We start from the raw sequence: 13,342 nt of genomic DNA on the forward strand, positions 1-13,342 counted from the left end.
TAACATGACACTTGGAATGGACTGGGCAGCTACTTCACTGCTATCCCTACATTCCCTTGCGTGCAAGTGCATGTTGCACCACTAGAAGGTGCTGTGACTACGTACACTAATGCACCTTTCCTCCATGTTTTGTAGTCTTTACAACGAAGGTCAATCTTTTAATGTTTAAACTAAATTAACACTTATGCTATTTCTAGTAATTCAAATAGAAAGTGTATAGGTGAATTTTCATTCTAAATAAAGGGACACTGTCATGACAAGTACAATTAAAATTATATTTTAGTGTGCTACAAATCTTTGCTTTTACATATTTGTGCCGTGTGGTAGTTAACCCTGATTTATTTTGTACACTTTTCTTATTTTTAAAAAAAATTAGTTTTGTAACATTCTTAGAGCCCATCTTTAACAAATGTTCTATTATGAACATTTACAGCGTTAATAAAATCACATTGTATTCTTTTTTTCTTTTTTCGAACACGTGTCCATACTTGCTTACCAAAGTAGCCTTAAATTTCATCCCAGCAACATGTCGTAAATTTGCTACGCCATACAAGTTATAAGAATGTCCTATATTTAAATTGTGTGACTTTGTGAGGTGGTTTGTTTGTCTTGTCTTTGTCTCGCCAAAAAAAACAAAATGTAACTTGCTTTGTTGGCCTACCGTAGGGTGAAGTTGAACAGATAGCAATGATGAAGCCAAAAGGTCAAACTGAACATGATGAGGGAATGCTGGAATATTTAGAGGATATAATTGGATCAGAAAGATTAAAGGAGCCCATTCAAATTCTCTGCCGCAGAGTTGAACTCTTAAATGAGCAAAGAGGAGAAAAGGTAACAGTGGGACAAATTGTATGTCTAATGTGTGTGTGTGTGTGCTCCGGTGCACAATCTCCAACCAAAATATATATACCTAGTAGAGAGCACTCTGGAGTCTGGCTAAAGTAAAATCGAACTGCTGCTTTATTGAGCAAACACCGTGATAAGCACAATAGTCGACGTTGCATAGACTGAAACGTCGACTATTGTGTTTATCACTGTGTTTGCTTTAATAACGCAGCAGTTTGAATTTACTTTATGAAGACTCCAGAGTGCTATCTAATATAAAAAAATATATATATATATATATATATATATAATTTATTTATTTTTTTATAAACAAAAGGCATACTAACAGAAAATATGCTTGTGCAGCTTTTTTTTTTGTATATAGGCAGTCTGTATAATATGTATTGTCCTAATGAGACACCTGTTTAATAAAATAACTGGAAATTGTATGCATAAGAATATCTATCACAAACCAAAATGGATATGGGTCACCTCATTTGGATGGGGAGCAGTACTTTTTGTTTGTGTAAGTAAGCACAAAACAAGATCTAGTGCACTCACTAAACATCAACTCAAATAAATTAGTTTGTGAGTTTTAAATACATGACAAAATTAATGGGGGTTTAGTTACAGTATATGTTGATACATTGCATAAACCAGCCACAACACCAATGTTTCCCGTTATTGGGAGGTCTTATTCTAGCAACTTATTGTCAGCTCCTATGTGATTAATATAATAACTTTAGACCTTCGTTCTGGGGCTCTGCTGTGCCATGTTTGTATAGGGCCCTTGAAAGAGATGGGGATAGTATGTATGTATGATAGGTAGCTGCACTCACGGATTTTAAAACTCCAAAATGTATTGATAAATGTTTAAAAAAAACAGACTAAGTAAAACACTTGATCCTGATGAATGTTTTTAAACATTTATCAATAAATGTTGGACTTTTAAAATCTGTGAGTGCGGCTACCTATTTGGATGAATATATTTGTCTGTTTCTCTTTCCTTTATTTATGACTTTATGTGAACTGGCAATATTGCCCTATTTTTTTTTGTTTTTTTTTTTACATGTGATACTAAATTGAAGCTAATTGATTGTATGTACTGATGTAAAGGAATTGTTGCACAGTGTGTATAATATATATATATTTTTAAGACCGGAGAGCAGCCATTTCTACTTTGGAGTGAATATATATATATATTTCGCTCCAAAGTAGAAATGGCTGCTCTTCGGTCTTAAAAATAGTGACTTCCATATGTATGTGCAAATGATCACTCCAATAAGTATATCCGTGAATATTCCATATGACACCCTAAGGTGTGTACAGTTAAAGTGCCAGTGCTCATATAAAAAATAGAAGCCTAATAGTGGCTGTATATGCTTAATGTATAGGAATGTGAGTATAAGCAAATATAAACGGTGTTAAAAGTGCTACGTGCAAAATATACAAAATCTAATCTCTAGCTCTTCTATTGAGGGACAGCTACTAAAGAAATGAATGTTCTTATACATTTATCGAAACATGGGGGACCAGGAGATAACCTACAGCATTATAGGGATGCAATGTATGCTTTCAAATAACTATATACAGTGTAGAAAAGTATTAAAAATAACTTCTACAAATGCACTTCCCAATTTAACTATCATGGAACTAAAACATATATTTATAGATCTATCTCTAACAGTGTTGCTCCTGGTCTGAGGGGGCTGCCTGACAGCCCAGGCAGTCCCCCTTGACGAATTAGGACCCAGCGGCCATGTGATCGCTCTGAAAGAGCGGTTACATGGCCGCAATAGGCGTCCGTGAATCTGCCTGCAGGGGGACTGTCTAACAGGCAGTCCCCCTGCTGGTAAAAAAAAAAAATTCAGTTTTTTAAAAAGCAATCTGTGTAAAAATAAAATCTATATCTCTATGTATGGGGTGTTTTTAAATAAAACTATTACAATCTCTAAGATTTAAGATTTGAAGTCAGTGTTTAGTGAATAAGAGTGCACTGGATTCTGTATTTTGTATATTTTAGCCTCAGCAGCACCCTATGATGTATGCATGTTTAGGTGAGTGCAGCCCTCTTGGTTTCTTTTATACAGATTTTTTTTAGATAGCTATAGATGTGTGTATTTTTACAATAGGTGTGGAATACGTGGCGCTATATAGTAAATGTGAAAAGTAAATTCTAGCTGCTGTATACACTCTATGGGTACTCCTCAAAACCCACCATACAAAGACAATCACCAAGAAACAGAAGACTTCAGGCCTAATGGGTGTTTCCACCCCTTAGGTCTTCTGTCTTTTTAAGAGTGCAGCGCTATGTAATCTGTGAGAGCACAGTGTATTACCTGTGTTTCAGAGACAATTATCCTTTATATTCTCCAATGTAATGTACATACAAAAGAAAACAGAAATATATACAGATAATTGTGCAGTATGTTAAATATAGTAAAGGGTTACGTGACTAACAGATGAGTCTACACTCACATTTTTTTTAGAGCCTTTTCAAGTTAATTAGGCTCTAAATTTCCAAGCGTCTGTCTTTTAGGGTAGATCACACGACCCCTCTATCCAAGGCAAAGTGCGTATGTTCCTCTCCACCGCGTATATAAAAGACACAGATTTTTTTCAAGCTAAGTGTAGCATCTTTGATGATTTCATATAGATAAAATTAGGTTAAAGTGCTCACCTTGTTTAGAGCCCCTCGCCTCTCCCCCCCCCCCCCCCTCCTCCCCCCCTCTTCCCTCCAGCGTGTGCCGGCAAAATCTATCGTTTTCTATATTGCAGTGTGGCTTGGCACCCGGTACCATTGGCTGGAGGTAGGAGTGCAAAATCTTTATTTATATAACATTTTTATCTCTAGCAACAAACTTTAGCTGCACTCACAGTCTGTAAATACAAACATTGTAATACACTTGAGGCCTGAAATTAGGAGGTATGGTCACACAGCGCTCTCCCTCCCCATCCATATGTCTGACAAGGCTGGTTGGTGAGGTCTTGCTGAGTAAGCGAAGTTACTGTCTGCTTATGGCAAAAGAGTTCACTGGAACATGGGTCACTAAATTGGGTTCAGATTTGGGAAGTAATTCATTTACAGATTACAGACTCATAGGGGGGGAAAAAATTGGCAATTGTACCCAGGGTTAATTTTAACTTTACTTCTAGGGTTAGAATATGAATTGAGAGAGGCTGAATTAGTTCCTAACCCTAATTTTAGTCCAAGTTTTTACATATGTCCCAGTGCTGCAGTGGAGTGGAAGTGTGACCGTAACTTTACCTTGCAGGATCTGGCAAGCAGGCTTTTCAGACACTGAATTCACAAGGGAGGAGTTCCAATGATTGGCGTGTTGTGAGGGGAAGCACGTTTTGATAGGAAATTTGATGTTAGAACATCAGGCTGTTCCTTTAGAGGCATTGCAAGTCAGGAATCCCAATATGCTAATATATGCATTACAAGATTTTACATTCTGTATAACTGATAGGACATTTACTTAGTCTGCACTTTCTTCATCCGTCCCTCTTGTTTTGCATATTCTTTAGTGGAGTGTATCAGAATTTATGTGCTCAGGTTGGACATATTTTAGCTGATTATTTAAAGGCCCACTCTAAGCACCAACAGGTTTTCTTTCATTTTCATTAAACTTTATCTAATCTGTATGTATAAATCCCAGTACATGTTAACTTGCTATAGTTTTCATAAAATACATAAGGAAAAGGGACACGATATACTCACCAGAACTACAATGAGTTGTTGTTCTGTGACTGGACAGTCCGTCCAGGCATTTTCATGCAAACACTGTTTGATTCAGATAAAAGGCAGTGTTTACATCAAAGCTTAGGGACACCTTCAGTGGCAACTCCTCAGATGGCCACTGGAGGTTTTTCATGAGGCAGTGCGGTACAGTATGCAGCACTGACATTCAGCGTTTCCACGCTCTGCATGGAGACGCTGAACTTTCCTCATAGAGATGCATTGATTCAATGCATATCTAAGGATATGCTGATTGGCCTGGCTGGCGTTTGAGCCCTCCTTGGCAATCTCAACCAATCTAAAGCCTTACCTATGGGAAGGCATTGGATTGGCTGAATCATAAATTCTGTCAGCCAAAAAAGCGGATCAGGGGCAGAGACGTCAACTGCGATCCGCACGGTGTTGGAAAGAGGTTGTTTTAACCCTTTTTAATAGGGAGGCAAGCCACCTAAATTGTGGTCATAACACGATCTGGTCAGAAATCAGTTTGTGTTCCTTTAAGTATAGTCAAGTTGTCAAAACAGGGACAATATGTGGAGCTTTAAAGGGACACTCCAGGCACCCAGACCACTTCTGCCCATTGGAGTGGTCTGGGTGCCAACTCCCACTACCCTTAACTTTGCATTTGTAAATATTACAGTTTTCATAACTCCTCTAGTGGCTGTCTACTAGACATTAGGTCTCACCCTGCCGGCGGGCGCACATGCGCAATCGTTCTCCCCCTCCGGATTACATCGGCAAGGGAGGAGCGTGGGCGGACCCTGGACCAGCGCCGAGGAACATCGGCGCTGGACTCTGGTAAGTCACTGAGGGGGTTTAAACCCCTTCAGCAACCTGGGATGGGGGGTGGGAGGGAGAGGGGACCTGCGCCAGGAAAACGTTTTGCTTTCCTGGCACTGGAGTGTTCCTTTAAGCATGGTTCTTTTTCAATTACCAATAACATTTAGCTACAATCCATCAGTACAATCAATCTTAGACGAGTAGACAGCAAACCTCAAAGACAGAGTAGAACAAAATGGCTCTGCCCAGGTATTAAGATTAAGCACAAGAAAAAAAAACAACTTTTGTATATCTTATTGGTGCTATTAGCTTCTCTTTACCTTAAGTAATGTAAAATGGTGGGGGCGGGGGGAGTTGGAAGAGCTATGGATACTTTAACTCCTTAATGGCATAGAATTGAACAGTGAAGCTGCAGGGACATAATCTATACATCATGACAGCTTAATGGCTGGAGAAATTCACTCATGTCCAATACTGCATATTTTTAGTTTAGCACCCTTATTTTCCATGAAAGTATATGTAAACTGATAAACCTGTATTAAAGATCTTGAAAAATATTGTGTTTATGATTTATAGAACAATCCATTAATAATCCGTAGAATAATTTTCCAGGTCAACATTTTTTTTTAATTTTTTTTTTCTAAACAGTTAAATAGAGTTAAAATGGTAGAGAAAGAAAAAGATGCATTAGAAGGAGAGAAAAACAATGCCATTGAATTCCTGACACTAGAGAATGAAACTTTCAAGAAGAAGAATCAGATCTGTCAATATTATATGTAAGTAAATGCTTTCATTTATGGCAAATGTGGTATTGCACAATCATTGTTCTAGACCAGGGATTATCAACCCAGTCCTCAATGACCCCCTACCAGTCCAGGATTTAGTGATTACTTGGGTGTGTCTAAGGTGTTTTTTTTTTTTTTTTTTTCCTTGGACACACCCAGGTAATCTCCTGGACTGGTCCTGGGGTCCTTGACTGGGTTTAGAACTCCTGCTGTAGACCATTTCAACGATTTCACTAAAGTCTGCTACAGAATGTTATTACCCTTGGCTGAATTTTCATATTTCCCATTGCTTTGATCCTCTCATTGCACAGCATGATATATAGGAACACTTGCATAATAAGTGAAACGTAATAATGATGTTCCATGCACGCACTCTAGGGCTGAACTTTGGGCTTGAAACAAAATCCTTCTATTCAGAGGTCCTTTGTTTATATGATGCTTTATAGTGGATTGACAAATTCTTGGTGTTTTTACGGTTTTAATATTTGGCATTAAATAGAAACCAAACCATTAAAATTATGAAATGTAAACTCTGTTTTTTGTTAGACATGATTTGCAAAAGCGTAGTCAAGATATGGAGGCACAAAAAGAAAAGATTCAAGAAGATACAAAGGAAACAAATGAGAAAAGTAAATTACTTGCTGAAGAACTGAAAGTGAAGAATAAGGCTTTGAAAGATGTGGAAACGTATGTGTCAGGTTAATTTTGAAATCTTTTTATATTCTTGCATGTATTTTCCACTTCTGTTTTGCTGTATCTTACTTTGTAATATCTCTTGAAGGCAACTAAATAAAATTACAAAATATATTGAAGAAAACAGAGAAAAATTTACACAGTTAGACTTACAAGATGTGGATGTTCGTGAAAAATTGAAACATGCAAAAAGCAAAGTAAAAAAACTTCAAAAACAACTTCAGAAGGACAAAGAGAAGGTATAGTTTTTAAGTAAATATTTCAGAATGTTTAGTAATGTCTAGCAATCATTTATTTAAAAGTTTTTTTTGTTTTTTAACTTGTGTTTTTATTTGTTAGGTGGAAGAATTAAAATGTGTGCCTGCAAACAGTCAGAAAATTATTGCAGAAGCAACAAGTAGAAAAGAAGTACTGGAAAAAGATAAAGACAAGGAAGAAGAAAAATTAAAAGCAGTCATGGATAGCCTTAAAAAAGAAACACAAGGCTTACAAGAAGAAAAAGAGGTACATACATTTTTCATTCATTTCTTGAGTGTTTGTACACAAACCAGTTGCGTTATGGTGGGTTAAAGTGAAAAACCCTCTAACCGTAAGTCAGTGAAAACCCTCTAACCGTAAGTCAGTGAAAACCCTCTAACCGTAAGTCAGTGAAAACCCTCTAACCGTAAGTCAGTGAAAAGCAAATAAATTGTTAAACACAGATCTGCACACACTAGTACAGCCATAGGACTTGCTCTTTCCCAAAGTAACCTCCCATTTTCTGTGCTGTTACCACCGCAAGGGAAACTAGGTGGGCATCCTTTACTTCACTTTATACATGGATTCAGTGGAGTATGTCTGCTGTATATAAAAACTTTCAAACCTAGCTCAAGAAGCAAAGCCAGATTACCACTCATGGATCAGTTTTGTAGGTAAAGCAATTTGTCAGTATAAGGCTGGTTACTGGCTTGCTAAAGTTATGTATGTGAACGATCTGAATTAACACTTTGGTAAATAATCCTGTAATACTTCAAAGTGAATTTCAAATTTAAGGCCAGGGTAGCCAGATTGGAAATATAGCTGACTTTTTCCAGTTTGGTTATTTTTTACCTCAAATTAAAAATTCTGTTTAAATACTCCTTGATTTCGCATTGTAGTCCATAATCCTGTTTATTTTCATACAATACAAATCTAGCAGAAAAGTAAAAGCTGGGAATATGCTTCCATACACATAACATAGGCTTTAGTAACTTTGGTTCATAACACACTATATGATAAGGTGTGCAAAAATCTCTAGAATAATCATGCATTAATTCTTTAGAATCTCAGGATGGAAGTGTGGAAAATTTACATTAGTGTAAATATACTAAAGTGTCCTAAATTAAAGCATAACTTTTTTTTATTAGTTATGTTAAAATGGTACTAAGGAAGGATATGTTTGTGTTTAAAACATAACTTATATTGACTTGTCCAAAAAGTACTGTTGACAAAGTGCTAAAATGAAATGTCCTTTTTACTAGTGCAACAAGTTACCAACACAGCCTTTAAATACTGGCAAAATGTGCACTTCCGTGACTCTGCTATTGCCAAGCTTCATATTTCATACTGATTTATGTGATGTTTATACTAGCTCACCTCACCCTTTCATGTTGATAGTATGGCTTTGGTATAATGATTATTAGTTTCCTTTTGGCTTTTTACAATAAACCCAATATATCAGTTTCATAGGTGCCTTAATAGACACGTTAGGACACTTTAGTTTAGGTTAACAATTCCTATTAGTTTTGCAGGGGATTGAACGCTCTTTTTGTTTAACATTAATCCTCTAATATCTTGTAAAGTTGGAATCAAAATTATTCAACCCTCATAAACAGGTTTCTTGTCAAAATTTGCAGACTTTAAGCTGTTTGCAATGAAAAAAGCAATTGAAATAGCTCAACACAACAAAAGTTTCAGGTGATTTCCATAAATTCAATTAAAGAAGCATCTTATAATGACTTATCCGGTCTCAAAATTATTTAACCCTCTGAATAAAATACCTCACAACAGCACAAATATGCAAAACGGGTGTTCTCGAGCACACCTGATGTAACTAATGAAGAGCTTCATAAGTTGCACAAGGTTCTCTTGAGCTGGAATTCTTGAAATACATAAATTTGCTAGAAGTCACGTTTGACTGCATGTTAGAAAGATGGCAAAGTCAAAAGAATGGTCCACAAAGCTGAGAAAAGATCGCCCTTCATTAACAAGATACAAAAAGATAGCGATGACACTGAATGTTCCTAGAGGCATTGTTGGAAGTATAGTTCGTAAGTTCATAGTTGATGGAACAGTGGTTACACTATCTGAAAAGGTCAGAGAAAAGAAGCTATCAATGGCTGTAACCAGATTTCTGAGAGGGCAGGTTGTGAAAACCCCGCGAGTGACTTCAAAGGACCAGCAAGACATAATAGCAACAGGCCCTGAGGTTTCAGTGAGCACAGTAAGGCGCGTGCTAAACACAGAAGGCTTCCATGCCAGAACGCCAAGATGTACAAAATAATGGACCCAATAAACTCAATTATATAAGCCACAGAACGTTTAGGATTCTGTTCTGTGGAGTGATGAAATAAAACTGGAACTTTCTGGCCTAATAGTTCAGCGGTATGTCTAGAGGAAGAAGAATGAAGCATACGTTAAAAGGAAGACTACCTAAAGTTAAGCATGGTGGTGGCTCAGTGATCCTCTGGCTTTGAAAACCTACATCATGGGGAGGGCAAGATGGATGCCTTAAAGTACTAGGAAATCCTAGGAGAAAATGCCGTACAGTCTGAGTATGGACCTTCCAACAATGCAATGATCCAACGCGTACCTCAAATTCCACCAAGGCTTGGTTGCAGAGGAAGTCCTGAACAATTCTAAAGTGACCATCAGTTACCATATTTGAACCTCATGGAAAATCTAGGATTTGGAGAAGGCGGTTGCAGCATGCAAACACAATAATGTTTCTGAACTGGAGGCCATTGCTGAAGGGCTAAGTGTCCTTAGAAATGTTTACAAACGCTGGTTTCTCACTATGCATCTTGTTTGCAGCAGGTCATAACCGCAAAAGGGTACTCTACCAAGTATAAAAGATGCTTCCCATAAAGGGGTTGAATAATTGTGAGACTTGATAAGTCATTAGAGCTTCCATTTTCAGTTGAATTTAAAGAAACCACTTGAGGCAATCGTTGCTAAGCTATTTCAATTGCTTTTCTTTTGATTTGTTCGTTGAAGATAGCTGAACGTCTGGAAATTTATGATAAACCTGGTTTACAACATCTTATCTCTCATTGGAATTTTGTCCCACTACTGCCCTTAATATTGGTTGTGGTGAGAATAGTCTAATCTGCTTAAAAATAATTCATTTGTTAACCTTTTTATCATCCTTATAATTACATGTTGCAACTGTATCCTAGGTGCCTGCCATGATATTGCACTTTTAATTTATTAGGTTTAATAAGAACCTAGTCTCTATAGGAGTTTGCAGCTGGTATAGTTTTTGTTTATGCAATTAGTATTTTTTTTGCACTAGTAAGGATGACTTGTAATTTTATTGTCTTCTGTCCTTTTTGGACAATTCAGTATAAATTATCTTTTTTAAATTGTGGATCTTTTCTCTTCAGGAATCTATCCTTCCTTCCTTTAGTACCGTTTTAACAATATTAAGCTGTTTTTAACGGAGGACACCATTTCTAGGAATCAACCAGTTTGCTTTTTTTTTTTTTGTCATTTCTATGTTAAGGGGTTATTCCCTACTAATATACAAAAAAGAGGGGGCGATAGATACAGCGCTAACTCTACAGGCAGCAGGTCTGTAGTATGGATACCCTAACAATCCAAAATGATGGAAAAGGGAAACATGCTGCCTTCCCCACCCCCACAGAAAAATGTTGACTAATAATAAGAATATGGTATAAATATAAAATCTGCTGGAAATAGTATTCTTGGAGGTCAATCTGTTGTCCTCCTTCCTGAAAAAATATTTTTTTTTTTTTTTAGTAGAGATGTGAAACAGACAGTTTTTGGATAGAAAAACCGACACCAATAGTGTAACCTGATATATAGCGTCCTAGATAATGTAATGATAAAAGTACACACACAAAAAGGGAGCAATGTTGACTTTTTTGTTTCTTCCCTACTATGGTTTTCCTGGAACTCTTTTCGATCAACTACAAAAAACAGATGTGTGAAAGACTAAACTTGATGGACATTTGTCTCTTTTTAGTCTATTGAACTATGTAATTCTGAGCTCATTATGAACTTGATGTACTGTTTCATATTGGATTGCTCCATAGTTTACTTCATTGTTTTGATGCTGTTTCAGTTAGCTACAATCTAAACACAACAAAAATAATCACATTTTAACTTTGTATTGATTTTTTTTTTTTTTTTATTCAAGGGTAAAGAGAAAGAATTGATGGAACTAAGCAAGGCTGTGAATGAAACTCGTTCAAAGATGGATGTGGCCCAGTCAGAGTTGGATATATATTTGAGTCGCCACAACACAGCAGTTGCACAACTTAACAAAGCTAAGGAGGCTTTAAATGTTGCTTCTGCAACTCTAAAAGAAAGAACAGCTGCCGTAAAAGAGTTGGACACAAAATTACCCAAATCTCTTGAAGACCTTAAGAAGGTGAATTTAATAATTTCTTTCTTCTGCTTCTCCTATGTTTAAGCTTTAAAGGTGCTACCATGACTCAAACCCACCAATTTATTACAGGCAGACATTGGGATGACAGCATAACGGATTAGATGTGGGCACTTAAATGCTGTTTTCATGTAATATTTTTTTTTTTTTTTTTGTAATTCTTTATTTTTCTTGTGCATGTGAAAAACATATAACATTTCGTCTTACAGTGCCACAACAGCATCAATAAGCGTATTTTGAACAGTAGTTAACAAGGCATGTGAGGAAACGGCACAATTTTATATGATAGTGTCATGCTAAATATTGAGATTTTATGTCAGGATGAAAGATGCTGATCTAAACACAAGGTCCCAGCTAGTTCAGGAATTGTCATGTTAGGTATAGTCAGGAGCAATTGCACAGGTCGCACATGAGTAGCAGGTTTTTGCTGGTAGCAGTGATATGTCAGACGTGATAGCAGCGTCGGTTTATATGTATGCGTGCTGGGTTCACATTAGAGTGTTAACAAGCTTTGTGGAAATGACTGACTGTGAACTGACAACGTACTGCTATGGAGTGTAGTATACCTGTGGAGTGCAGTTAGGTTGCAAGAGATTAATGTGGTGTAGGATTAGCTGAGACCTTTATGTCTGCGTGTGAAATAAGGATTGAAAGTTGCAAACATTATGTGATGCTCTCTCTCTAGTTGCAGTTGTTATGCATAAGGGTGGTTAAAGGTGCGGCAGAGAGAGGGGATGGTTAATCCACTGAGGCCTCTAAGAGCTCGGTCAGGTGTACGTCGATCATGTAGTATATCAAAGGGGTGCATAAAATAATATAATGTAAAACAAATGGGCAACAGGCCTAACTAAAGCATAATAGGCATATCAGGTGGTAGTTAGAGGAGTCTCTTAAGTTCGGTTGCACAGGTCGACATCATCCAGGAAAAGCCCGGCTATCAGCCAATCCCTGTGTGTGGCAGTTCCCTTGGGATTCGTGGTAGTCCATGCCATGTTTGGTAGGGCTCTCTCTTGTATCCCACGCCCGTCAGCTTACCGAGTCCGTGGGGGTCATGTGCCATCTCACGTCGGCTGGGTATCAGTGCGTGGGGCCTCCGTCTGCCATGTCCTCGGCCCAAGGCCTTTGTGGGAGCCCGTGCCTGGTGTCCATTGATCCCTTCCTTAGGATCGTGGGCCCATGGGTTTTCCGGGTTCCGGGCGGCCCTCTGGGTATATGGACGGCGGTGGGGGGGTTACCTCCATTAGAGCCCCCGGCTCGGAAGAGGAGCAGGCGTGGAAGGCCCCATCACCTCCCATCCGCACTGCAGGAGGCGTCAGTATATGCGAGCCGTGTCCCTTCATAGCCTCCAGCTTGGGTGAGTGGTGTGCTTCGGCTGTGTTGCTGTGGGACTGGTGATCTGTATGAGAGGCTTGCCTTTGAGCTCGGTCATGGATCCTGCTCCAGAATTTCTGGCAGATGTCATCAAATCTTTGGTTGAAAGCAGTGAGCCAGTCCTGTGTCCTCATGCCTGATAGTGGGTGCTGAGTCACTGGGACGGCGGCCATGTTGCGTGCGCCACTTGGGTCCCGAGTCGGCCCCTTACTTGATGTGCTGAGAGTGTGAGTCCTTCAGTGGGGACCGGGATATCCCTCCCGGCCCAGAGGGGGGGCAGCGAGGCGAGTGGTAGACCTCCCCTGTGGCAGCCTCGCGTGGGGCAGGTGAGCGGCCGTTTCACCCGCCCGGCAGCGGAGGTAGGCCGCAATGTGGTCTCTGTGGGATGAAACGATCGGGTAAGTCCGCAAAATCGCTGGGGCTTCCCCCAGGTTCGCCTACAGCTATATGCAGCTTTGCTGGGCACCGCTGGTCGGCTGGGCACCCGATGTCGGGCAG

At 38.7% G+C, this 13,342-nt stretch overlaps 1 protein-coding gene across 2 annotated transcripts in view; it reads left to right on the forward strand.

Annotated features, from left to right (window-relative positions):
- SMC4 (structural maintenance of chromosomes 4) overlaps positions 1-13,342 on the forward strand; it is a 55,772-nt gene that overhangs the window by 9,880 nt on the left and 32,550 nt on the right. For both annotated transcript variants that reach the window (XM_063442600.1, XM_063442601.1), the window contains 6 exons: positions 667-831; positions 5,996-6,123; positions 6,679-6,819; positions 6,914-7,064; positions 7,165-7,329; positions 11,225-11,458. In XM_063442600.1, coding sequence (XP_063298670.1) covers positions 667-831; positions 5,996-6,123; positions 6,679-6,819; positions 6,914-7,064; positions 7,165-7,329; positions 11,225-11,458 — 984 coding nt within the window. The remainder of the gene's footprint in view (positions 1-666; positions 832-5,995; positions 6,124-6,678; positions 6,820-6,913; positions 7,065-7,164; positions 7,330-11,224; positions 11,459-13,342) is intronic.

Source organism: Pelobates fuscus, chromosome 2 (genome assembly GCF_036172605.1).
Source record: "Pelobates fuscus isolate aPelFus1 chromosome 2, aPelFus1.pri, whole genome shotgun sequence".
Lineage (NCBI taxonomy): Eukaryota > Metazoa > Chordata > Amphibia > Anura > Pelobatidae > Pelobates > Pelobates fuscus.